Source organism: Semicossyphus pulcher, unplaced genomic scaffold (genome assembly GCF_022749685.1).
Source record: "Semicossyphus pulcher isolate SPU_LCO1_2020_fin unplaced genomic scaffold, fSemPul1.0.p SCAF_19, whole genome shotgun sequence".
NCBI lineage: Eukaryota > Metazoa > Chordata > Actinopteri > Labriformes > Labridae > Semicossyphus > Semicossyphus pulcher.
In genome coordinates this window covers 15531501-15557928 of record NW_027211692.1, presented here as the reverse complement: position 1 = coordinate 15557928, position 26428 = coordinate 15531501, and the positions used below count along the sequence as shown (strand labels likewise).

Genomic DNA, 26428 nt, shown 5'->3' with positions numbered 1-26428 from the left:
TCTGTTCTGCTTTTATAGTATTAATGAGTTGGGCAAGAGGAACACAATCTCTTCAATCAAAACTAAATTTCTTCTGTTGAATATGGAAAAAATACAAGAATTTCTGTCTTGAAAGATGCAGGAATGATCTTTTAAAGGACAAAACAAACAAATAGATTTTCAACTCTTTGACACTATCAATTTCAAGACACTTACAACACAAACAGATCTGCTCTGTGCTTTTTACACACTTACACACAAAAAGTACAAAAGTATCATAAGATTTTGGCTTATTTTATTGAACTTGGCTACATTATTCATGAAATTGTGACTTCCATGCACCTTCTGAGCCTTGAGCACACCTTTAAATGGTAATGAAGGATGGAAGACAGTTTAGATTAGATCACAACAGTTTATGAATTTTTGTGCAGTAGAAAACATAGATACTGTACTCTGAAGTCATTTTACTCCACATTCAAAGCTTTTATGATGAAGACAATGTGAACATCAAATCTCTTTAGTAGAAATATCAGACAAAACAACTTAAGTGGGCAAATGTTTAATGTCAAATTAGAATATGACAATTCTAGTGAAAAATATGTCAACTAATATCATAAATCAGTCAGTGGGTCTGTAAAAACAGTAATTCAACCATTTGTTTTCTTGGTTTTACCTTACCCACCCTCATCTTCGAGCGTTTACATAATTTTACTATATTCATTGTGTAAATACAAACTGAAAACCAGATGGAGAGTGGAAACACTCATTTCTGAAGGGATTTCAGGGTAGAGATGCAGTCTGCTGCTGCCCTCTGCTGACAGTTAGCAAACATTACAGGTAAATCACAGTCCAAGTAGTTATAAGCTTCCTATTCTGTTTCTGACATGGTTTATGTTGTTGTTTTTTTACACTGTTTCATCTTGAATACCGTGCTGATTCCTGTTTGTACTGCTTTAGCAATATAAAGAAATCCTGGAAAAAGATCCAAAATCTACCTCCAAGTCCTACTTCCAACTAGGTAACAATGCATGCATGTTGTGTGTGTTCAAGTGCTTATTAAGGCTTGTTTTCAATAAAATAAGCAAGAAGCATGCAATCTGCTTGGACCCCGTCCTTTGACGAAGACTACTTTTTTAAGTATCATTATTATTGTTACATTATGAAGATTTTTTTTTCAGATATTGTGTTTATCCTGGTGTACATACATAATTATATATATATATAATATATTTCAATATATTTATTCAATATAAAGCTCAAGCTCACCACCTTATCCAAGGCTTATCCTGAAATCCAAAATCCAGAAATTATTATATTATTATAATCACAATATTCTTACCAACAATTGTTTAAACATCTGGTTTAAACGTGGGGAAAAAACAGATGAATCTTAATTTCTCTAAATTAGAGTTCTCAGTCTTTAATAGTGTCACACAGAGAGGTTGTTTTATTACACCGTTTTCTAAAATGTTTCATGTTTTTTAAAAGTTACTCAGCAGAGCAGACAGACCCTCCGTCTCATTTTGATGACGTTTACAATTTCAATTTACTGAGGAACTGCCACTGGTTTCGTAGAAGCAATTTTTCACATCAAAAACACACACTTCTTCCCGTCAAACAGGTACGACAGCCCTCTTTATCGTTTGTGTGCTTTAGTTAGACTGATAATACACGAAATTAACGCAACAGTTTATAAAATCGATGCTGAAATAGAATCGTGGTGACCCCATGACAGCTTAGCTAGCTACTACACAGCTAGCTAACCAGCTAACTAGCCCTGTATCAGGACGGTCACTGCTACTAGCTAACCCTGCTAGCTAGTTGGCGAACTTGCGTCAAGTAGCTAAAGCTGCTAGTTAATTGCCAAGTGACAAGTGATATGGTACTTTCAATAAGCGTAGTGGTGGCTAAGTGGATAGCTAGCTACATAAAGTAACACGAGTTATAACTGTAAGGTGCTGAACTAAACTGGTGGGTAACCGTGACAACACATGTAATGTTGAGCTGCTGATAAGGTGGGCACTGATAGTCTGTCCATATGTTCGCTGCTCGCTGTCAAAATGTAAGCAGGGGTAGTTGTTTCATTGATTTTTCTCAATGTCATGCCGAAAAGTTTCAAACCACGTCAGCGATGGAAGAAAATAAAGCAAACAAATGACAAGGCAAAGAGGATGTAACACACAGACTGAAATTTGAACACAGTAATCTTAATAGTTCCCTTTGCATTTTGGATTATAGTCGTTTATTTTGATCAGTATAAAGAGAAACGAATAGTAACACACCAAAAAATAATAAGATTCAAATTCAGGAAGTGTTTAAAGAATCGCACAGATAAGGATTGTTTTTGACATGCAATTATGTGTTACTCCATCAAACAGGAAGAGGAAGATGCCCTCCTGACCTTTTTTCACCTGTCCTTATACAGAAAAATTACATGATTTCATTTCACATTTCACCTTATTCAAAGAACATCCAGCAAAATTTGGATCGGGCTGTATACACTACTTCCAGTATATTTGAATTTAGGGATGATAAAACAAATTGACCTAACTGTTAATGATAAGGTGCTGAAGTTGTGCAGCTCTGCATTTAATTGCCAGAATAAGGTGGTGATGATAGAAAATATGTCAATTTCATGTGTAAATTTACTCTACTTAGTCCTTTTCCATTGCCTCTGGGTTGTTGTGTCCATATTGATCCTAAAGGCTGGGATCTTTAATGGAGTGAGTGTTGAGCCCCAATGAGATGACTGACCAGGGCAACAACAACCAGAACATCTCCTGCAACCCCTTTGCCGCCCTCTTCAGCTCGCTGGCTGATGCCAAGCAGTTTGCATCAGGCCAGAAACCAGAACAGTCTGCTGAACCACCATGTGAGTAATCAGTGCTACAACAACCCTCTTATAAGAAGTAAGTTATAGTCAGTGCCTATAAGCACCAGTCCAGGGATCTCAGAGTCATAACATGCTTCATAACAAAAATACATTATTTCACTCTCAGAGAAGCATCAGTGTTTTTTTCTTTGTAGCAAGTGTAAGACAAAGAAACATCTGGCCTAAATTTATCCACATGATTTCATACTAACCCTCTTTGTCTTCCATCACAGTGGAGGACTCAGGAGAGAGCCAGTCAGAGTCAGAAAACTCTGTGTCAGACAGCGTCGATGACAATGACGATTCTGTGGCAGAGATCAGCCGCTCCTTCCGGTCCCGCCAGGAGCTCTGTGAACAGCTCAACGTCAATCACATGATCCAGCGAATATTTCTCATCACTCTGGACAACAGTGAGTAAAAGGAGAAAATAATCTGACTTTGATCTGTAAATTATACCCCGTTCATACAGCACATGTGCAGCTCCTTGTGAAGTGCTAAACTATGATTTTCTGTTTAAACACCATCAGTAGCTGTGTTCTTTTTTCAAACACGGTTCACTATGGTAGACTATAGAGGTGATGCTTTCTGCAGCATCTAGTTAATTTATTATATTATGTTTACAATGAACATATTGCTTACATATCTGTAGGACAAAATATCGATATGGCAGTATATCGTCGTCCTGACTCATGCAATACAATTATTGATATTCTGGCACCAGATATGGGTACTTTGAATTACAAATATAAGGTGCTCTAAACAGATTTCCTAGCGATTTTGACTCATCGGGTCACAACTTCAACTATCTACTACAACATGAACGGAAATCAATTGGCCGAAGGAGAAGTTTGTCAGATATCGTGATGTATAGGGCTGGGTATCGATAAGGAATTCTCAATTTGATTCGCTTCTGATTCACAAGGTCCTAATTCGATTCAATTTCCGATTCGATTCGATTCGATTTGGTTAGGGGTATTTCAGTTACAATATCAATGCACCTCTAACCTGGTGCATTATCAAAATTTTAATGTTTAAAATAAGAATTGACCCCAAAGAAGTTACATCATGCACTTTTTGTTTAACATGACAAACACACAGCTGTCAACACAATGAGTTAAACAGCTTTTTGTCCCGTTTCAGATTTTTAGTCTGAACATCCGGCTCATGGTTTTGATTAAACGAACCGGGGTTCACCTTGCACGAGATTTGGCCACGAGATCTCATAGCGCAAAGAACAAAACCACACGAGACTTAGTTATGGGGAAAGACACATTGTATAACAACATGCGGAAAATACACTCGCGGCCAAAGCCGACACTAACAGTAACATCAACATCAGTGCAAACTGACATATTCAGGGTTGCACATACCATCTGCGATCACTGATATCTCCATAGAAGGTGCAGTAAACAAGTCCGGGCATGTCACCCTCACTGCCGGGTTTCGGGGAGATACCTGAGTTGTGCTGCGTTCAGGAGTGCTCAAGAATGATCAGACACGTTTCTACACATTTTTTTAAAGATGGATCTCAGGATTTATTAATCGATATTGGGTCATTCATCCCCTAGGGATGTATAATTATGTGATTTTCTTACAATATGTCATTTATCGCTGTATCGCTGTATCGCTGTATCATGATATGATCGTTATCGTGGGCCAGCTATTGTGTATCGTATCGTGACTTCCCCTGCTCCCAGATTTACACATTTAAAGCCGACAACGGCTTCTTTATATTTATTGTGCACATCTTCACAAAGATATGGAATCTATAGCTGCAAGTAAACCATCAGCCGACCTATAGTTGTAACTCAGGGGTTCCCAACCTTTTTGACAACATGGACCAGAGAGTAGCAATAATGTTTTTGACGGACGGACGGGTAATTTGTCTCTGCTCTCATTCACATGCTTGCGCGTAAATCACGGTCACACGCACAGAAATACAGACAGATTGTGTCTGTATTTATTCAGTGAGGAGATTGCATCATAGTTTTTAATACGGGACGAGCGTACGAGAGGGACAGCGCGGGTCAGAGACAGATGATCCATAGTGTGATCCTAGCAGTTTATCCGAATTTATAATGTGATCCAGCAGTGAGCAGTTTATAATCATGCAGCGCTGTGAGGACACCGATCTGTGTGTTTTTCTCAGGCTCTGCCCCTGACTTAATAGGGTTGCGCTCTGTCACGTATTTCCCTGAAAACCCTTTTATAAAGCATAAAATACGTCTTCACACACTGTGGTAGAGATGAGCCGGAGGTGATCCACGCGTAGTTTATCAAAGTTATCATGCTGGAGAGGAGCAGATGTGACGCAGACCTGTGTTTGTTTTGATGCTCATACCTGAATCAATGACGTTGCGATATGTCCATATTTCTGCGCACAGTTATAGTATAAACTTCTTCTGCACACACTGTCATATGCCCATATGCTGTGTAGTTCATATATTTCACTAATAAACACAGAACTATAGAGGGGCATCAGACTTCATGATCAAAATTTGATGGGATGCGAAGCCAGGGTTGCCAGGTCCGTGGTTTTCCAGCTGAATGGGGCGAGTTTTGAAGTGTCTTTAGAGGCGCGAGGCGCGAGGCCCTCTGCGGTTGCGCACTTCATACAGCCCATGCGAGGGTTCTGACTCCGCATATGTTTGGAATGTCAAAGACCTGAATGTAAACGACCTACAGCCCGGTACCGGTCTGTGGACCGGGGGTTGGGAACCCCTGCTCTAACTGTAGTAACCTGCTTTTTAAGGCCAGTAAGTATGAGACGAGTGTTGCAAAGTCAGATAATCCATGTTGACCGTCTCACATTACCATCAAACAATTTTGCCTTTATTCCTAGAAGCAGACAAATGTCTCATCATGAAACTTTGTTTACCTAGACAGCAGCCTAATCTTTCCTTTTGTTCTTAGCGATATTGTTCAGTAGTGCTGCTATCTGTCTTGAATGTCACATTTTAAGTTTCCAGTAAGCACTGCAACAAATGACTCACCACCCTTAATGACAATACCAAGACCTTGTACTTTGTGAATCTTCACTGTGAGATGGCGGGGTCTGTCCGCTGCTCAACAGTGACTCATGGTGTGCAGGAAATGCCGGCTGAAAGCCCCCGTGTGTTTTCACATTGAGCCCATTAATGAATTTCCCTGCAACATCAATCTGTAATAAAAGACACATTGCATACAAGTCTTTTTAATTCTGCAGTTTCGTATTCATTCTAATGTTGATTTAAAAGCTCTTTATATATTTCTCAAATACAATTAATCCAGTATTCATGCTTGGTTTTGTTTTAGCTTTATGTGAAATTTTTTGTTTCCCTCCTAGGTGACCCCAGTCTGAGAGGAGGCAATGGGATCCCTCCTCGCTGTGTTTACCTGGAGGAGATGGCTGCGGATCTGGACGGACAGGACTGGCTGGACATGGACAACATTGAACAGGTCAACAACATGTTTTAATATTCAGAGTTTGGATGCATTATGCTGGAAATTAATAGATATTAAACAAATAGCATGACGATTGTGTGAGTAATCAGATCACTCGGTCCTCCAGGCTCTGTTTAACCGTCTGCTGCTGCTAGAGCCAGGAAACCACCTCATCTACATGACGTCATGCAGCGCGGTTAACCTGTCAGCTGACCGTGATGCTGGAGAGAAGTGTGCCATCCCTTACCTGTTTGCTTGTTTCCAGAGGGCCAAAGAAGAGGTGAGAGTTTGCCTGAGGGACTGTAAATGTATATTTTTCCTATAACAATCTTCGGAGGCTATTCCCAGTAATTTGAACATAAAAATAACCCGTGCACTTCCATAATTTAGTGACTTGATTATCTGTGCACCAGGTGACAAAGGTACCAGAGAAGTTGCTGTCGTTTGCTGTTCGCTGTAAGAACCTGACAGTGTCTAACACAAGGACGGTCCTGCTCACCCCCGAAATCTACATCAGCCAGAACATCTACGAACAGCTTCTGGACCTGCTGCTAGAAGGCTTCACGAGAGCACGTAGGTTCAGGATCAGGCCTGTTTTCTTTTGAAATAGTTATTATTATTTTTCCCTACCTCTCACTCTTTTACAAAATCACTGTGTTGCAGAACCAGAGGAGGTGATTGAGTTTGTGGAAGAGGTCATTGCTGGCATACTCTCTGACCAGGAGGTGCGAACCTTTGAGGAGGTGATAGTACCAGTGTTTGATATCTTCCATGGACGCATCAAAGACCTGGACCTGATCCAGCCCGTCCTCTACTCCTACCTAGATGTTCTGCTCTATTTCAGCCACAACAAAGATATTGCCAAGGTCAGGAGACACACAGAGATGTTTGAAAATTAAAACTCATCTAGTTACATGGTTTTAATAAGATATACAGTAATGGTAAAGCATTTCAAATCCTACTTTAGTCTCTAGTTTGTCTTTTAGTGCCTCAAAAAGTTCTTTTTGTCTTCGGTTTTTGTAGGTATTGGTGGAGCACATTCAGCCCAAAGACCCAGCTAATGGTTTACAGTACCAGAAGACCCTCCTGGGGGCAGTGTTTAGTATCTCCTGCTTGTTAAAAACTCCAGGTGTGGTGGAGGGACATGGCTACTTTCTGAACCCCTCCCGCTCCAGCGCCCAGGAGACAAAGGTCCAGGAGGCCAACATTCATCAGGTAAACAGATTCTCTTAAAGCAGGGTACACACTACAAGATAATCTGGCCGATTTTGGGCAAAGACCCAATTTTTTGAGATTATCTCTCCAGATGTTCCTGTGGTGTGAGGGATGTTAAGAGTGATTTTACTTCCTCTGATCTGCTCAGAAGGCCAACGTAGCCTCCCTGATTTCAAATAATAAATATTAAACAATATTTACAATCTGTTATCCTGTTGTGTGGGGGGAACCCCGATGACAGCCGGTCTGTGGATTGTCACAAAGAAACAATAGCCAATGGGGAAGCAAGCTGACTGAAGAAGGAAGCACAACAACCGCAGCCATGGCATAAAAAGCAAATGGGGAGCATAAAGTAACATGTACAGGCCATGTTCATGCCGTCTCCACCACTTAATCCACAGTTTGTTCTTTTTTGTTCCTGAATTTTCAGTAAAAATTTCCGAAAATCATCATCGCCAATTCCTCCTGCCCGTTGTCCGCCATGTTTGTTTACTCTGAAGTTGTGTTTGACCTTGAGATTTTGCGAGATTTCCAGTTTTGAGAGTCGGGCTCTGTTTTTTATATTAAAACAAACATGGTAGTCAAACTGCATATGTTTCAGGGTTGTAATCTTCCCTCCTCTTGTGTTACAGTTTATGGGACAGTTTCATGAAAAGCTGCACCAGATCTTGAAAAACTTGCTCCAGCGATCTGGTGAGACACGCCACTTACTGCTTTCATGGTTGGGCAGCTGTCTGCATGCTAACGCCGGTAGAGCCAAGATCTGGGCCAATCAGATGCCAGAGATCTTCTTCCAGATGTACGCCTCAGATGCATTCTTCTTAAACTTGGGTGCAGCACTACTGAAGCTGTGCCAGCCCTTCTGCAAGCCACGCTCGCCCAAACTGCTCACCTTTAACCCCACCTACTGTGCCCTCAAAGAGCTGAGTGAAGAAGAGAGGCGGAATCGCAATGTGCATGCAAGAGGTTAATAAGCAATGGCAATAAGCCTTTCTTTTACCTTCCTAAATACCTTATAAATACTTTTTTACTGCAGTTTTTAAAAATGTCATGACTTAATGGTCCCGTATATCTTATACCAGGTCTGGACAAGGAAACCTGTCTGATCCCTTTGCCACCTCAGCAGCCGGTGGAGTCTGCACAGTCCTACAGCCTGCTGACTGAAAACCTCATCCTCACACAAGTCACCCTGCATCTTGGCTTCCACAGGTACACACCTTCAATCAAGCACCAACATTACTTTAATAAAAGTGTATTTGATCCACATCTAACAGAAATGTAGTGTTCTATATGTTCTTAATGTGGGCACCATATGTCACTACTCACCCATGTTGTCTTTGTTTTCTTTCCATTAACCTGTTAATGCGTAATGTGCCTTTGCAGACTCCATGAGCAGATTGTGAAGATGAACCAGTCTCTCCACCGGCTCCAGGTGACATGTCAAGAGGCCCAGCGATCAGGCAGCCCAATGACAGAGCAGCTCCTGGAGCAGTTTGAGCGTCTGATGATTGTTTATCTGTCAACCAAAGCTGCCACCATGCAGCCGGCCATGCTGCAATGCTGCCTTAACCTCCAAGCCTCCACCAGCGCTCTGCTGGTGCAGCTCGGTGTGGGGAACCAGGGGCCTGAACATGTAGCACTCAGTTTTCCCCTGCCCTCCCTACAGAATACTATGCTGTGCTATGTTCCAGGTAGGTCACATCTTCGCTTCAAATAAAGTGGAACAAAAACCCTTACTTTGTTTTTTATCCTCCGTAATTAGAACATGTGTTAACAAATGCTACCTCCTGCCTCATTATAGTTGATAGAAACAGAATAGAAATCCAACAAAGGTAGTATTGGTCAGTCACTGGTTGTATAACTGTTCATTCATGCTGAACATTCCTTAATACGATAGTCACTAATTATCTGTTTCCTCTGTCAGAGTTTTTTGCAGAGAACTTGGGAGATTTTTTCATCTTCCTGCGTCGATTTGCAGACGATGTTTTGGAGACTTCTGCAGAAAGTCTGGAGCAGATTCTTAACTTCATCACTGTCTTCATGGGGAACGTAGAGAGGTACATGACTTACTCTAAACCTATAGAAATTAAGGTGCTAACTAGAAAAGACATACAGAACATGAAGGGTTAAACAAGACTCATCTTTGAGAGGTTCTACAGAGACACCTTATTATGGCGTATAGCTCAACCCAAAAACTTCCCCAAAAGATACTATCTAGAACCTTTCTTCCTTGTAGGATTGCTCACAGGAACCCGCCCAGGAGGTTCTACCGAGAACCAATTTATATTCTGGGGTGGCTGTGGCTCAGTCGTAGAATCAATCAAAAGGTTGGGGGTTCGATCCCAGACTGCTACAGTCAAATGTCGAAGTGTCCTTGGGCGAGACCCTGAACCCGAAATGAATGTTCATAGATCCTGATAGGCTATTGGCATAGTCGCCTTTGCCATCAGTTTGCGTGGTTGGAAGACTAGAAAAGCGCTATATATATATATATGAAATCAGCACCATGACAGATAGGACACATGCCGACACATCAGGCTGTCCTCAGCAGGTGACTTCATGTTTTTCCGGCAGTGGCAACATAGCGGAGACGAAAGAGAGAGAGAGATAGTTAGTGGCATCATGCCAAGGTTCACTCACTACACCAGATTAATCATAAGCCATCTACAAACAAAGTAATGCAGAGTCCAATGAGAGCGGTAGGAGAACAGCACATTAAATGGTGACGGTGGAAACAATTGAATTAGTCTCTCCTCCAGCTCCTACAGTTTTTCAGTGTTTGTAATGTGCCTGTTCAGAACATAGTGATGTAAATAATTGTCTTTTTGTGCTGGTTTATAGTTTTTATATTCTCGTTGGATTTTTCATGACAGAGGATTAAACCCATGACTATAAATAACATACTTCATTGATTGTGATACTTATGGAAACAAACCTACAAAACCAAATGTATCTCACCTTGGATTGCTTAGGATATCAACAACAACAGAATACAAGTAAGATGATAAAAGCCATTTGAAACAGATGTTAACATTGAAATATATGAGGATGGGTGAGGACCCCTACTTTCAACAATCCCTGAAACAACTCTTTCTTTCTTATTTGCACCTTAAGTCTTGCAAAAAAAACCTTGAAGAATCCTGTCTTTAGAAGTTAACCGCTCTGGGTAGAGCCCCAGCTCCTCAGGAGACCCTTGTTAAAAAACATCAGTGATAGTCTTGAAACAAATTATTGTGAGGCCCAATATTTTGCTTGAATTGTGCAGCCCATCTTGGAACTTTTCACATATTGCATCATTTCCACCTGTCTTGTATGCACAACAGGATGAAGAACCCCCATTTACGTGCAAAGCTGGCAGAGGTCTTAGAGGCGGTGATGCCCCACATGGAGCCTCTGGCTCCCGGTGCTGTTCAGCCAATTGTGTTCCAGCGAGAGCGAGTCTTCTGCTCCTACAGACATGCACCTCAGCTGGCCGAGGCCCTCATCACTGTGTTTGTAGACATTGAATTCACAGGTGAAGCAGTGGTTTTTCTTAAGAGTGTAGACTTACTAGTGGATACAGCGTTAAAGTACATTACAAAGTACGTTACTGTATTGAATTAAGCCTAAGTGTTCTGGTTGGATCAAATTAACTTTTAAGGGATGAATTGTGTTTGTTTCTCCAGATCAAGATACAGAGTAAATAACCTTTGAAGCATGTGTGATTTAAATTAGTCTTCCACTCTTTTTTTCAGGTGATCCTCATCAGTTTGAACAGAAATTCAACTACAGAAGACCCATGTACCCCATCCTCAAGTACATGTGGGGCAAAGAGAACTACAGAGAGAGCATCAAGGTAACAAGAGTCTTTGGGATACTTTATCCATTAGAACTGTAAATATAAATCTAGATGGTTGTATAAAGGAGTTCACAGGATTTATTCTTTGTCTATGGGAGTTTTGTGTATTCTTTCTGTGGTTGCTGGGAGACTGTTTGGGTCCACAAATGTGCCTCCAGACCACAGCCCTTTTGAACCGCTTCATAACAATGTTGGTATTGGATGTGCATTGGCAGGATGACAGTTATTACTTTCTGGTGGTTGTACATTCAAATCTTAATGGGCTATAAATCCTATTATTGAATTTATTATCATACAAATTCATCAATAGCAGAAATTGATTCCTTCAGAAGGCCCCTCTTTTTTCACTTTCTCACCACATCTCATTCAAGTAGTTGTTAGTATGAGATGAAAGAGAGGTTCACATTTATATTGCTGCAATGGGCTCTAGATCCATGGTTCTCAAGTGGTGGGTCGGGACCCAAAAGTGGGTCCCAGAGCTGTTTTTAGTGGGTCGCGGATGTGTGCTTGAAAAGAAAAATGTGGCAAAAAGTCTATGCTGCGCTTTTATTTTGAAGGACCTAGGTTTACTATGACATACGTGCATCAGAAGTGTAGTTTATTTATCCCAGCTACAGTTACATTTACATTCTTGAAACTTGTTGAGCCCTTCAGTAGTTGCATCTATTGTACACTTTTTTAGTTTATTTCTGATAGAAAAAACGTGGCTAATTGAATGAATTGTAGAGGGAGTATTTTCCTTGCACTGCTGCCTGCTGGTCAGGTAGCTGCACGCCGTTCTTAATAAAATAAATTGGAGTGGTTGAGAAATTTGGGTCGCGATTTGTCATTAAGGAGCTGTTGGGGGGTCCTGAGGCAAGACCAGTTGAGAACCACTGCTCTAGATATTAGGTAAATTGTATGCAATCGATGCAAATGTGTTTTTCTTTATATTCTAATGTCTTATTTCAGCATTTGGCGCACTATGCATCTGAGAACCTGGAGGCCATGAACCCCCCTCTGTTCCTTCGGTTCCTCAACCTGTTGATGAACGATGCCATTTTCCTCCTGGATGAGGCCATCCAGGTAAGACTGAGTTCACCATCCTCCATACATGCAATGCAATTAGCTTTTCCATCACTTCCCTATTATGTATTATTAAGTAACTCGTCAGTATTTTTCTGTAATCGTAAGTCTGCTAATCAAAAGAATAAGAATGATACTCCATCTTCGTGTTATTACTTACAGTTTTTGTTTTCTTTGAATGTGACAGACTGATACTATCTTCTTGTGTTGTAGTACCTGAGTAAAATCAAGGTCCTGCAGCTGGAGAGAGATCGAGGGGAGTGGGAAGGCCTGGCCCCCGATGCTCGAAGAGAGAAGAAGTCCAGCCTGCAGATGTTTGGTCAGCTGGGGCGCTTCCACAACATCATGTCTAATGAGACCATCGGCACACTGGCCTTTCTCACCTCAGGTCAGACGGAAAAGATTTGACTCTTCTTATTGATGCGTCCTTTCAAAGTAAGTCCTCATCCATCCCGTTGATTTTCTTTTATCATTTTCCTCATTTCCAGAGATCAAGGGGATCTTTGTGCACCCCTTCCTGGCTGAGAGGATCATCTCCATGCTGAACTACTTCCTGCAGCATCTGGTGGGTCCTAAGATGGGAGCTCTTAAAGTCAAGGACTTCAGTGAGTTTGACTTCAAGCCCCAGCAGCTTGTTTCTGACATCTGCACCATCTACCTGAACCTGGGGTATGTTTTTAAACCACTCTTTGTAACAGTAAATACATCTTTTTCTCTGTGTATGATCGCTGAATATGATCAAATTTGTGGTTTCTAAATTAAAAACAAAGTCTTTGTTCCTGTCCTTGACAGTGATGAGGAGAATTTCTGTGCTACAGTCCCAAAGGACGGACGATCATATTCTCCGACCCTCTTCTCCCAAACAGTCAGAGTACTGAAGAAGATAAACAAGCCTGGGGACATGATTGTGGCTTTCGGACTCCTTGCTGATAAAATAAAGGTATCATTTTGCTTGGAAGCTGTTTGCCGGAGGTAACACTAGAATAAATCTTTGTTTACCGAATCTGTGGAGTGACCTCTGAGAATACAGGTAGGAACACAAAAGGTGTGTTGTCATTGTGCTTCTGTTTATTCAGTCCCATGCAGATAGACAGCAGCAGGAAGAGGAGACGTATGCCGATGCACCGGATGAGTTCTTGGATCCCATCATGTCCACCCTGATGCTTGATCCTGTACTTCTCCCTTCGTCTAATGTCACAGTTGACCGCTCAACTATAGCAAGGCATCTCCTCAGGTTAGTTCCTGTAAAACCACTGAAATGATCTCGAGATCCTGTGGGTGACATTGGAAGCAAATTGAGAAATCTGAGTTGTAAACTATTGCAATTTTGTAGACAAAGTAAGTAACAATTTATGAATTCTGTCCCCCTCGCAGTGACCAGACAGACCCTTTCAACCGCAGTCCTCTCACCATGGACCAGATCAGGCCAAACGAGGAACTCAAAGAGCAGATCTTACAGTGGCTGGATAAGCATAAGCAGGAGCGGCTGCAGCTGGGGCCCAGTGGCTAACCATGATCTCTCGCTGTGACAAACAATGACCACATCCTAACTTCCTTTTCCTGGCTCACATCTCGCGTGCTCCTCAGCTTCTCGGCTAATCCATGGTGTGCTTGCCTCTGTGGATTTCTTCGGACTCTTCCGGTCCCACTTACATTGCATTCGCTTCCTTCACGCAGCCTTCACGCCCACTGGATTCCCCCTGTGACAACAGTCCAGGCAAACTGTAGCCCACCAATCCATGCACAGTAGCTGTTCGACCCCAATGATGCCCTGTGGTAACATTAGTGGGGTGATACAACCTCTCCCTGAATACTGTGTATTAGCTAGTTATTATTACAATCAGAACTGTGGCCAGAAGTCTCACTTTCAACAGGACTTGTTGAATGTACTCTGTGAACTCCTGACTGACCAGCTGGCCCAACCAGATTTTATACAGCGAGGTAAGTATTTTTGGGAACTCTTAAGGCCGAAACATTGATGGGGTTGTTTTGGATTTCACCTTGATTTTACCTTCATGAAATATATCTTACGCACTGCCTTTTAAAGTTCTTGAACGCCCCATATTACAGCACTTACAGTTCAATCTTGAGCAGCGTTGTAAATAAAACTAGCAGTTAAAAGTAAGGCATAGGTTAAACTGCATTTAATTGTGTGTGACCTTTATTTGAGTTGAGTAACAGATTTACTCATTCACTATAATAAGACACTTGAAGCACAAAACCACACTGTGAAATCTGTATTTTAACATATAAAGGCCTGCGAATCCTCAAGTGCAGCTGCTTTTAACCAAGACCTGTGCTTCAGTTATTACATAATAATAATGCTCATTTGAACCACATTGTAGGATAAAGTTGAACAACTTTATAAGAAAACTTAAGACATTAAAACAAACCTGATGCCCGGATGGACACTTGTTTGGTCGGGAGCAGCTCAGTTATTGACAGGTGTAACTGCTCTTTGGGCATCTCAAAAGCTAACAACAATTGTTACATTTTTACTACTAAATTTTCTCGGATTTTAGAAAGCTCCCATCAGAGTTTCAGAAGGCGCAAAACAACTTGTTTTTCACTGACTGAATGGGTAAACAATCTTTAAGAGACTCGTCAGTGATCACAGACACAAGATGCTTTAAAAATACAACTTTCAATTTTAAATTTTGATGTTCAAACTAGAAAAAAAGATGGCGGCTGTTCTGAGAATGAAATCAATCAATCAACAAAAATCTGAGTCTAAGTCTGAGGTGAACAATAAGCCATGAGGTTGAGACAGTTACCTGAAAGTTTGCCGATTTATCAGGTGCGTCATTGACTGATTTAAATGACTACTCAGGCGGATGCATCCAATCTCAAATTTCTCCTAAAATATGTTCTTTCTTAAATGTACTCTGGCCGTATTATTACCAAGAAAAATAGAAATCATAATATGTTTTCAGTTTGTCGATATCAACTCCTCACAACTTTATTTCTCACCCCGTTTCTTGAGATTGAACAAAAAATAAGACCAAATATTGGGTGTTCAAGCATTTTAATTGGCAGTCTAAATAACAGTCATTGTCATCCTTTGAATAACATGGAGCAGATTAACTGATTTATCCTGATCTAGCATTTTAAACATATTTTTCTTTGGTGTGTGCAAGCGTAGTGTGTTAACACATGGGCAAACAGTTGATCAATAGAATCTGTGCCTAAAACCAAGAGCCTTGCATTAAATTTCAGCAAATGAGGATTTGACTTGTTTCATACTCTTAAGAGCATATAGCAAGGGCATATAGGAGGGTGTGGGTAGAATATGAAAGGAAGATCAGAAAAGGATGTTTTTGGAGAAGCTCTTTGAATTGTTTTAATTCAAATCAAAAAAGTGTAGTTGTATAAAATGGATAATATGTGACAGGAAGATTATGTATTTGTTGGCATGCCCTCATACTGTATGTTGAATATCTACCACCTGAATGATTACATGGGTTAAATTATAATGCAATATTTTTTGTTTTAATTGTGATTATAAAATGTTTATTTTGGATGTACAGTATGATTAAGAAATAAAACTAATGTGCGTTATATAAGACACTGTTATGTACATGATTAAGGTCATGAAAGGGATGTTTACAAACCAGCACCTGATGTAACATGTAGTTTGAGAACAAGGTTGAGGTACATGTTTCGTCTCAAGGATAATTTGAATGTTTGCGTATTTGCTCTTTGTGTGTCTGTGTCTTTGTCTTTGTGTAACACACTTCGGTCTCAGTTTGTGTCCAAGTCACCTACAAACAGCATGTAGAGTGGTGATGTCTTTATGTCAGACAGCAACTATATGTGAAATTCTTCAGAGCCAGAGCCTCCCATGTTTTGTATGTACGAACAGCTCTCACACTGCTGTATGTGCTCAAACATGTTTTGGACCACATAAAGTTAACATCCTCGAGCACGGATCTGCATTGGTTAGTAGTATAGCCTACATCATAACGAACCAAAATTCAGGAGCTCAAGTTCGGTCTGTTGAATTAAAATGAGAAAATATGAAATTAGAGGGAGATGATATATAATGTATTGCATGAATGTTTTTGATTCTACAAAAAGGTCATTGTTGGGAGTATCAGTACTTTGGGAGACACCAGATAAAAGTGATTCAGAGGCTTATTTCTTATCAGGACTTGTTGAAGGAGTGAAGAATGGGGCCAGCTGTCCCAGTGTCCATTGTTTGCAGAGGTCAGGCCCCAGATAACACACCTGTTCAAGCTGATTTTTTTATTTCCTGCATTTTTACAGTCACTTTTTAAAAGACAATTTTACTTCTAAAAGGAAGTGTAGAAATCAGCCCCTGTCTCGACACACATATACAGGTAACTTTTACAATATGCTGCATATTATCTCTGTTGTTTGTCTTGCAGGTTATCAAAAACTTCCCATTTTCTTTCAGGTGTAAGAAATCGCACTGAGAGCTAACGGTCTTGTGCTTCCTTGTGATTCAAGTGCGAGGCTCCTTTCCCGGGCAAAGCCCCTGAACCTGGTTTGGATTCAGCCATGCACAGTGTGAACAGGGCCGCTGAGAAAATGCATTGTCGGGGTTTCTTCAGTTCCGCCCCGCAACATGCATAACGACGTGTCGGCCAGTGAGAGCGCAGCGCTGTGGTAGAGGTTGTTTATGTGGAGTGCTGGGTTAGGGTTCCGCCCACCGAGGTATCTCTGATCGCAGGGCAGACAGGCAGAGAGTGTAAAATGGCGCACAGCTGTCGGTGGCGGTTCCCCGCTCGGCCCGGAGGGAGCAGCAACTCCGGTACCGGGAGGAGAGCGGGCCGAATCAGGGTTACTGCCTCACTGCAGAATGTCTCCGGAGCCCACCCCAACGCAGCTGGGCTCGGACCCGGGTTTGATGCTGCACTACAGGTCTCCTCGGTTATCGGGAGCAACCTGCAGAAATTTCGGGATGTTTTGGGGGAATCGAGTGACTCGAGCAGCGGGGAGGTAAGCACAGGACAGGAGCCTCGGTGGGACAGCTGCAGGGTGTACTCGGGGAGCCGTTTATCACAGTCCTGATGAGTAGCTAACGATTACTCTGAGCTCAGACGTTGACCATCTTCTCCTCCTCTAACGTTAAGTGAGGCTATGAGCAAACTTGTCATTTCCAGGATGCTCAGTTAACTTTGAGTTGATCGTGTGGCCTTAAACTCTTCAGTAACGTGTTATAACGTGAGTTATAAACACCACAAACACCAAATGGTTGTTAGATTTATGGTCCCAACAGTGCTACTGGAAAGAAAGTTTTCTTCACCTCAGAGTGTGAGGAGAGGCTAACGTTAAATACACAGTTTGGATGAAGTGGTGCTAGCGTAAGTCTGCTAACACAACCAAAACACTGAGAGTAAATTCTGCTCTTATCTTGTTAATAACACCAAACAAAAAACTGAACACATAGCAACTGTACTGTAACTAACATACACTGTCTGACTGAGCCGTTACTACTGGTTTACTAGTTAGCTACTTGACATTAGCTTGATGTGAAGCCTTCATATTCATGTACATCAACACACAGTAAAAGTTATCGCACCGTATTAGCATGAACATTATTTGACTATTGTAAATAGTGTTCAAACATCTGTGTTTATCATAACGACATTTACTTGTGGTGTAATAGTTCGGGACCTTCAAGGTAGCGTGTATTATGTTTGAAAACAAGACATGTTAACTTGAAGGAGGCGAGAGTACACTATTGTGGTCTCTAACTGGCTAACGTAAACTTAGCGTCTGTCTGCAACAACGGTCTGCTCATTATGCACTTTACTTGCTTCCAGATTTATATTATGTGTTCTTTGACGGCTAATTAGCTTAGTATCTACAACACGAGCTTAAAGGCTGACTGTTTCCAGTGAGGTGTCAACCTTCAAGCGAGGCTTGGCTAACATAGCTGATTGGTTAGCTCATAGGCTAGCTGTCTACATCACACAGCTAAAACTACACCTTCATGCTCCTGCCCTAATTGATGTTAAAGTTGAATGTTTGCTCTGGAGGTGGTCGTGTTTGCCTCCGGACAGCATATTGCTACGTAGCGGGTTAAAGCATCGCAGCTAAAGTTGGCGAGGCTCATACGCCAAACTAAATCATTTCCATTGCTGTTTAGTGTTAAGCTAGGACCGCTACCATGCTACGCACTACGCCACGCTAGCCATCGGGGCTATTGCTGATGCATAGGAAAATGGGAGGTGGACATGTTTTCCCCTTCTCTACACAGTCAGTACGTAGCTAGTAGCAAAATAATAGCGGGTTTATTATACTCGGAGATGACGTCTGCTACTAGCTACACACTCAAAAACACTCTCGACAGTGTTGGAAGTGCTGATAAAAGTATATCGATAGGGTTTGTTGTCTGAATTTGCTTCGGTTTGTCAGAGAAACGAGACTTGCTAGTGACAGTGCGCATGCAGGGCTGGCTACAATAACAACGAGCCCCTTCTTGACGGACCGTGTGATGTGGGGGTGTGTTCGCCTTAGCGAACTACCATCTTCCTCCTTCATGATGAGCAGCATGCGTTCATTGCAGTGGGAGTACACTGTGTGGGGATGTTTACCACCAGCTCCAGTTCACCCAGTCTCGGAAAGGACGAAATGCTTATTTGGTTGAAGCACAGCAGTATTTGCATGCACATGTTTTTTTTTTGTTTTTTTTTAATTATTATTATTAACTTAAAATATGCTCGGGTTTTTACATATATTTTGAAACATGTTTATAATAGCTGCTATTATTGCGCAATTGTCAAATTTTGTAGTATATTGGAAAAAAATAATGATACTTAGACATTTTATTTGAAATATATATTTGTGAGCGAATCCCTTCAGAACTAACTAGGACTATCTGACCTCTTTTTGCTAGTAATTCAAAGTAAAGCAATATTTTGTATTATATGAAAGATTTCGTTTAAAAGATTTCATTTATTTTGAACTGCATTTTTGCTTTCCATCAATGCTTCTTCATGATGTTCTTGAGAACAAAAAGTACATTAAAAATCACTTAGTGTTTAGATGGCTTTTGAGTCTCTTCCACCTGTTCTTTGAGAGACAATGGGGAGAGCATAACAGTATTTGGAAAGTTTAATCCTAGTGCACATTTATAAACATAAAGGTTGCAGACACAGATTGGATATTTCCTTTATTTTTTAATGATATTTCTGAAAAACATTTCATGTGATATATATAATTTGAAACATCATTCTTATAGGCAGATGGCTCTTTAAATAGTTGATCCGGAGAATGAGCAGTATTTGGGATGTGTTGAGACAGACTCAACCATTAAATCCCCATGGAACCTGAAGCCTATGGAAGTTGCGTACACAGCATGGTGATTTCATTGAGAAGCAGTGTAGTGCCTGTCTGGCCAGAGCAGGGCAGGATTGTTCGTGCTGACTGCAGCCTGCTGAGCTCACGGGGCGACCCTGAACAGAGCGCCAGCCGGACACTTGGCCACCCCTCCTTCCTCTTTCCAGGCAGAAAGACCCAAATCCACTTCAGACGCACACAACCCCGTCTGAGAGGCAGAGCAACTTTTCTTCTGACAGCTGCCACTTTGGAATGGATTACTAAGCCTATTGGGGTGGCTCAAAAGGGTGCTTGTTGGCCGTTGCTGTCCAAATGAAGGCATTTGTTAGCTTTTGTGTGTGCTTGGGGAATTCATTTTCTTGATCCGTCCAAATTGCCGTTGCTTGTTTTGGTGCCGGGTGCAGTCCATGTTGACTTTAAATGTGTTCCCTTATCACCCCTGATCTCACTGTCCACCTTCAACAGACTTTGCATAATTTTCCATTTTTGTTCTCGGTCCATTATATCCGGCCTTCTGCTGCATCCATCCCACTTACATATTATTACCGATGTTTAATCATTCTTACAAAAGTGCAGCTGAATAGATGTATCAACCCAAATGTCTCTTTGCTTCACTGGTTTGAGAGAAATAGTGTGTTTGAGCGGAAGAGGCTTCAGTCCAGCAGGTGTTTGGCCTATTTAAATGGAAGACCCCCCCCCCCCCCCCCCTCCACCCGCTTACCCATCCCCGAGACAGCGTGTGGATTGGAGCAGGAAGCTTTGTGTCTGCTTTTATTCTAGCTCTCACAAAGTGCGGGCGGCTGAAAGAGCACAGGCAGGGATATCAAAGGGTGCGGGGTGATCCCCCCCTTTCCTCCCAACGGGACAACGCTGGGAGGAGAATTAGTCACAGACCCTCCCATCCATGGCTTTATTCTGCTACAGCAGAATGCTTTCGCAGTTGCTTGACTGGGAGAAAGGCGGCAATTGTGTTGTCTTTCTTACTCTTTGTGTGTGTATGTGTGTGTGTGTGTGTGTGTGTGTAGGGTTAGGGGTGTCCCTCAGACTTTATGTCCCTTATTGCACTCAGGAGTAGGCGTGTCTTCTTTGTCTTTATTTTGATTAGAACTTCAATTCATGCTGCATGCTTGCTTTGGTAGGAGGGTGTGTGTGTCTGTGGGTTCCTGCCAGCCTGTGTGAGTGTTTACGTGAGTGTGTGTGTGTGTGTGTGTGTGTGTGTGTTTGAGAGAGACACCTCACACACGTGCCAATCAGTTTGTCTGTCTTTGTCCGTTGACCTTCTTCGACTCCTTACGCGTTAGGTGTAGGAAGAGGAGGCATCGCACCCCGGAAAGTGTTTGTTTTGGTCTGAGTGCTGCTGAGCAAATGTTGCATTTAGTGTCGGGACACTTGGAAAAACAAATGTCCACCTTTTGTTTGGGGCTGACCGGGGTCACAAAGCAGCACAGCTGTGTAATTCAATCTAGTGAAGGAAGGAAACAAGATAGATCTCTGACTTTCCTTAATAATCATTCCTTAATATTTGTCATACATGTTACTTTTATTGGTATTTGTTGGGATTCCTCTGTGGCTCTTTTGAAGAGATGTGTCATCAGAGAGGGGGCATCTGGGAGTATGAGCTCATCACTAATTTACATTCCAGGAAGGGATGAGGCATGAGCGTCTGTACAGTAAATCCAAGTGGAAAGCTTCCTAAAATGTGTCAAGGAAATGTTGTTTTCTGTCTAATAGGGAGGAATGACTTCTTAAGAGGTGTTCTCTAGCCTTAAACTGCCTGATGGGGTTCTTACCACATATATTTCCTCTCAGCCTGTCTTAAAGAGGATAACTTCTGACGTGTGGCTGAGGCATGTGTCACATAACAGACGTGTCTGGGGTTTAAATCAAACTCAAAACATTTGTCTTGTTAGGATAAAGTAGATAGAAGATTGAGCTTTCTTGTTTGCTGTTGCTTTAGACAGATGCCACATTTATTTTATTTTTTTTTATTTTATTTTTTTTTACTTTCTCCCAAAATTATCATGAGTATGATCTATGGTTTAAATACATTAGTCAATATATTTCATCTATTAGAGGTCACCAATCACTACCACTTGCAGCATACAGCTGCTGATGTAATAGCAGTTATTTATTTATTTATTTATTTTTTACAAATATAATAAAGTTAGAATATTACATAATAAACAGATTACCAATTACCCTGCAGTAAAAGTAATAAAGTAGCCTCTGTTACTGTTAAGGTGGCTGGTATGATTGCATAAGTAGCTGTTTGTCTGTTTGATAACATCTTGATGTGGTTTTCTTGGTAGCTGCAAATCCGCCAACCGTGCTCTGTATCGTCAAACTGCTCCCTGAATGGATCACACAATGTTTGTGTGTTTTTACACATTTACTACATTTCAGGTACACTTAAAATGATTGTAATATTTTGAGGGTCATTTCCCGTTTTAAAGTGAAGACGTCCTTAGTCTTTAATTTGAAACTTGACAATGGTAACTAACTATATAAGCAAATGTTAGCTACATGCATAATAACAGATGTGGACATCGACACACGTTTGTGTTTGTTTGCTAGAAAGCTGGAAAGCTTGAAACATTGCAGCAATGAAATAGATTAAATAACCCGTCTAACAGTGCTTTATAAATGGAAAGTTGATCTGACATTTCATTTTATAAAATGGATCAGAAGCTGAAGATGTCACAATCAAAATACGTTTGAGTATAGCGAAAGATTGTCTCCTTAGTTAGAGCACAACTAAGCAGCACAAGCTTCTGTTTTGAGACCGGAGGTGAACCCTGGCCAAGCCTTTACACACCCATGTGCTTCATAAGATACTGCTGCCTTTATTTTTCTGGTAAATGTAAATTCAATCATTAGCATATCAAGATTCCTTGTAGGGGAAAAAGTTGACTGGTCACAACAAACATATAAAAAAACAACACATTGGTGGTTAGACTTCATCTTAGTCAGTCTTAGTCTGGGATTTCCTAAGTTACTAAAGTGAAGATGAACTTCAGAAAGCTTCTTGTTAAACAAGAAACTTTTCGGTATTAAAGTCTTGTTTTCCCCCTTACTGGGAAACTGGTCCCTAATCTAAAGCCCATGTTCTATACCCAGTGTGATTTCTTTTAACACTGTTTTGAAAGACAGCAAAAGTCCCTTTAGATAACTCGGAGAGCGAAAGTGGCGTCAAAATGGTACAGAAACAAACCTCAAACCCATATCACATCCGTCCTAGCTCACGGGGACGGTCCCCTGCAACTCCTGAAAATGACAATGTTGCTCCTGCAATGAATCAGAACAGTTTCCTTTTCTGTGTTTCTGTGTGTTTTATACCAAGCAATCCCTGCATTAATTAGGTTAGATGAGATGTGGCAGAAAAGCGGGTAGTTAGAAATGCTTGTGTTTTGATGGTGACAGCGACAGCCAGCAAAGATGAAGAAGAGCTTAAACAGTTGGGTTCAAAAACATCTTCGTACTCTCCTCAGCTGAAGAGATGAAATAAAAAGGAGAAAAGAGAGACTCGGGTCTTTGCAGTAACCTTTTTACCCCCTGCATGTTGCAATGTGACCTTACCTTTCTAGTCTACTACACTGTTTGTTTACTTCTTGAAGTTACCTCCCCGTGCCTGCCCTACTACTGAGCTCATGGCGAGCCTTGTGTTTCACACGCTGCTCCGTGCTCGGCAGCCAGTGGGCGGAGAGCGAGCGAGCGAGCGAGCAATGAGTATGTGTGCGGGAGCATGGCTGTGAACAGGAATACGGGGGAGAAAAGGGGGGAGCCTTGTTGTGTGTGGGAGGCCTGTTTAGATTGGGATTTTGCAAGCTTCTGCACGAGCGTGCTGAAAAACCAAACCCCTTTCATCCTCAATGCTCCCAGGAGACGACTGCGCTCCCTCTGTTGTTGTTGATGCATGTGGTCAAGATGCTGCTTCCTTGTCTTTTTTTCTCTCCTCTTCACCCTCCTCCCACAGCCCTCCTCCTTTCCTCACCCTTGTTTGCTTGCTTGCCTTTGCTGTGCTCCCCTCCCCCGCATCCTTACTCCTATGTTCTACTTGTTTACATCTTGCTGTGCGGTTCACGAGAAGGGGGTGTGCTTTTTTGGTTATCTGTGAACGTGTGTGTGTGTGGCTGACAGATCACAGGGTGCGTTTGCGCATGTATGAGTGTGCGTGTACATGAGCCTGTGCACTTGCCTCCAGTAAAGCATGTTGTGATGTCATTGACTGTTACTCACACTATACCAGCGAGTCAGAGCTGTCCGTTGGTACTCCGCCCCCCTTAGCTCAGCAACAGCACCAACCAGGAGCAGCAGCCTGCTCCGAGAGGAGAGGATGCTGCTACCACTGTGAGGAGAGAGGGAAAGTGCAGGGAGAAGAGTATGAAGTGTAAGGAGATGACGGATGCTCAAATTAGTATTGCCTGCCAGGATAAACAGCAGCACTGACTGTCTGTTATTGTTGTTTGTTTATATGCAGAACAGATGAAAGAGTCCGTTTTGTAGCACAAATTAGTGGTTTTATGTTTTTTAATGAGATTTCCTCTGTGTGTGTTTTTCACACATTGTTAGGTATCAGTTACCACATTGTAATTTGTTACAGCTGAGTGTAATACTGGTTCTTTGGGATTTGGGATCTGTCATAACAAGCTTCGCTGTGTGTTCTCCCTTCTTGGACTGTTATCGTTATCCTGTAGCAGTTCCTCTTTGCTGGTCAGACACCCAGTAAGACAGAAGCCCATACACGTGTAAATGCCTGTCCTAAAACATTAGGTAATACATTTGTTTTTGCAGCATAGATAACTCAATTAAAAGAAGTGTTTCAGTCCTTTCATTGCTACTTGATGACGCCAAGTTTTGAGAGGATGTGATTGATATAAAGGCATCTATCTGATTAGATGCTGCTAGTGCACGGCCTATGTGGAGACCACCATCAGTTCAAAATCATAGCTTGCTCCCTAAATAACTTAAGCTACATTTTCTGCATTAAAAGTTTGTAGCCAAAGCCATTTGACCCAATTATTAATACAAGCATTCAGTAATATAACTTTACTTACAGCTTCGGCTCCAGCTCTGCATACAGCTACAACATGTTAAAATATGGATGGTGTTTGCCCAATGTAATGAACTGCATCCAGTGCAAATTTAAATTTCCTTCATTTTTAGGGGGATTTACTGAGAAACTTTAAAAAACTTTGGATGGGTCAGGAGGAAAACTTCCAAAACAGACTGAGCGGGTGTGTCCTTGAACTTTGGGGAATTACCGTATAAAGAAATCAATGCCGAGCTTATATCAAGGATTACACTGCCCTGTACATTTGGCCCTGTTAAAAAAACCCACTCTCAACAACTCTCAGGTGGTGCAAATCAGATGCATGTACTTGTGTGCACACAATCGCATGGACTACACTTGGATAGCAGCTGCTCTACAAACTGGGCCAACGAGACCTCAACTGCATCCCCACACGCTGCTATAAATAAACATGATGAAATGACATACTCACCTCCACTCTTAAACACACACACTGATTGGAAGGAGTCGTGGTACAAAGAGGATACTGAAGATGTTAATCATCCTCTCTAGTGAGTTCTCTTTAGCACATCTTAAAGCTTTACTGAGGCATGATGCACTACATTTATAGTTGTATACATCGAGTCAAAAAGGAGATTAACTCATGATAAGGTCAGTAATTTAATAAGTTAGTGAAATATCAGGTGTAACTTCTTATATCCACTACCAGTCAAAAGTTTGGACACACTTTCCCATTCTCTTGTATGAGAAAATGTGTCCAAACTTTTGACTGGTAGTGTATTTGATTACAGTTGTTTATTAATCGGGACTCATGGGGCCTAGGAACCAGTGTCATGAGCCCCTTTTACACTGCCAGTTTAAAAGGGGATTATTACGCCTCTGTTACGTCTCGTCCTCAGTGTAAAACGCACAGAGGCAGAGTGATGAGGTGAAGCCGTTCCACCTCTGAGCCGACGATACAATTATCGATAGGCTGGTGCCAAATATCTTGATTTTAATTTACAAATATATGGCGCTTTAAACAGATTCCCTGCAATTTTGACTCATCACGTCACTAGTTCATGACATCTCATGTTGGCACTTATGACATGAATGAGGGTAACGTGAACAGATTAATTGGCCGAAAGAGGTAATCAGATATTGTGATGTATCATTGATTGATGGTCTTGTCAATTATCGTAGAATAGCTGTATCATGATATTATCGTTATCATGGGCCACATATAGCGTTTACAAGTTACCCTGTGATTCCCACCTCTAGTAGTAACAGAGGCGAAACAGCGCTGTGTGTATGTGAAGCAGTTTGTTTACACCTCGCGCACATTTCGCTTCTGCAGCGCTGTATAAAAACACACACTGTGCCGGCTTTACCCATTTCAATGTAGTCAGCATAACGGCTGAGCTTCGTTATGTCGCTGTGGTAGAATTGCAATGAAAAAAGGGCTATGGAGTGATGGATGAAAAAAAGTTGCCTGAGAATACCTCAGTATTCTGTTAATGATGAAGGCCTTTAGAATAAAGTGTATTGAAATGCTCTTTAGTTGTTTATCATACATTTTTAAGGCAGTGTTATTTCATGTTAGAAACGAGTGTTTGCTCTGTTCTTCTGTGGATGCAGCATGTCCAGGAGTCTGGGAGCTGAGCTGCCACAGATACTAGCTCAGCTTGTTTCTAGGAGCTTAGCTTGTTTTTGGATTAGG

At 41.6% G+C, this 26428-nt stretch overlaps 2 protein-coding genes across 2 annotated transcripts in view; both read left to right on the top strand.

Annotated features, from left to right (window-relative positions):
* Positions 1–1518: 1518 nt before the first annotated feature.
* On the top strand, positions 1519–15955 carry ube4a (ubiquitination factor E4A (UFD2 homolog, yeast)). The gene is made up of 20 exons (XM_069668891.1): positions 1519–1600; positions 2685–2851; positions 3085–3261; positions 6177–6289; positions 6402–6554; positions 6688–6847; positions 6938–7140; positions 7298–7489; positions 8122–8455; positions 8572–8698; positions 8873–9180; positions 9414–9546; positions 10813–11003; positions 11224–11324; positions 12279–12392; positions 12606–12780; positions 12881–13061; positions 13185–13332; positions 13469–13626; positions 13767–15955. The coding sequence occupies exons 2-20, from the start codon at positions 2725–2727 to the stop codon at positions 13900–13902; spliced, it is 3231 nt and encodes a 1076-aa protein (XP_069524992.1). The 5' UTR covers positions 1519–1600; positions 2685–2724; the 3' UTR covers positions 13903–15955.
* Positions 15956–17108: 1153 nt separating this feature from the next.
* The window catches only part of kmt2a (lysine (K)-specific methyltransferase 2A), a 39105-nt gene continuing 29785 nt past the window's right edge, over positions 17109–26428 (top strand). The window contains exon 1 of the mRNA XM_069669138.1: positions 17109–17354. Coding sequence (XP_069525239.1) covers positions 17109–17354 — 246 coding nt within the window. The remainder of the gene's footprint in view (positions 17355–26428) is intronic.

Excerpts from the sequence above, each read along its gene's own strand:
- ube4a (XM_069668891.1), top strand. The coding sequence starts at position 2,725 with ATGACTGACCAGGGCAACAACAACCAGAACATCTCCTGCAACCCCTTT. Across the intron at positions 8,699-8,872 it reads CTGCATCTTGGCTTCCACAG|ACTCCATGAGCAGATTGTGA; the intron begins GTACACACCTTC and ends GTGCCTTTGCAG. Across the intron at positions 13,062-13,184 it reads ACCATCTACCTGAACCTGGG|TGATGAGGAGAATTTCTGTG; the intron begins GTATGTTTTTAA and ends TGTCCTTGACAG.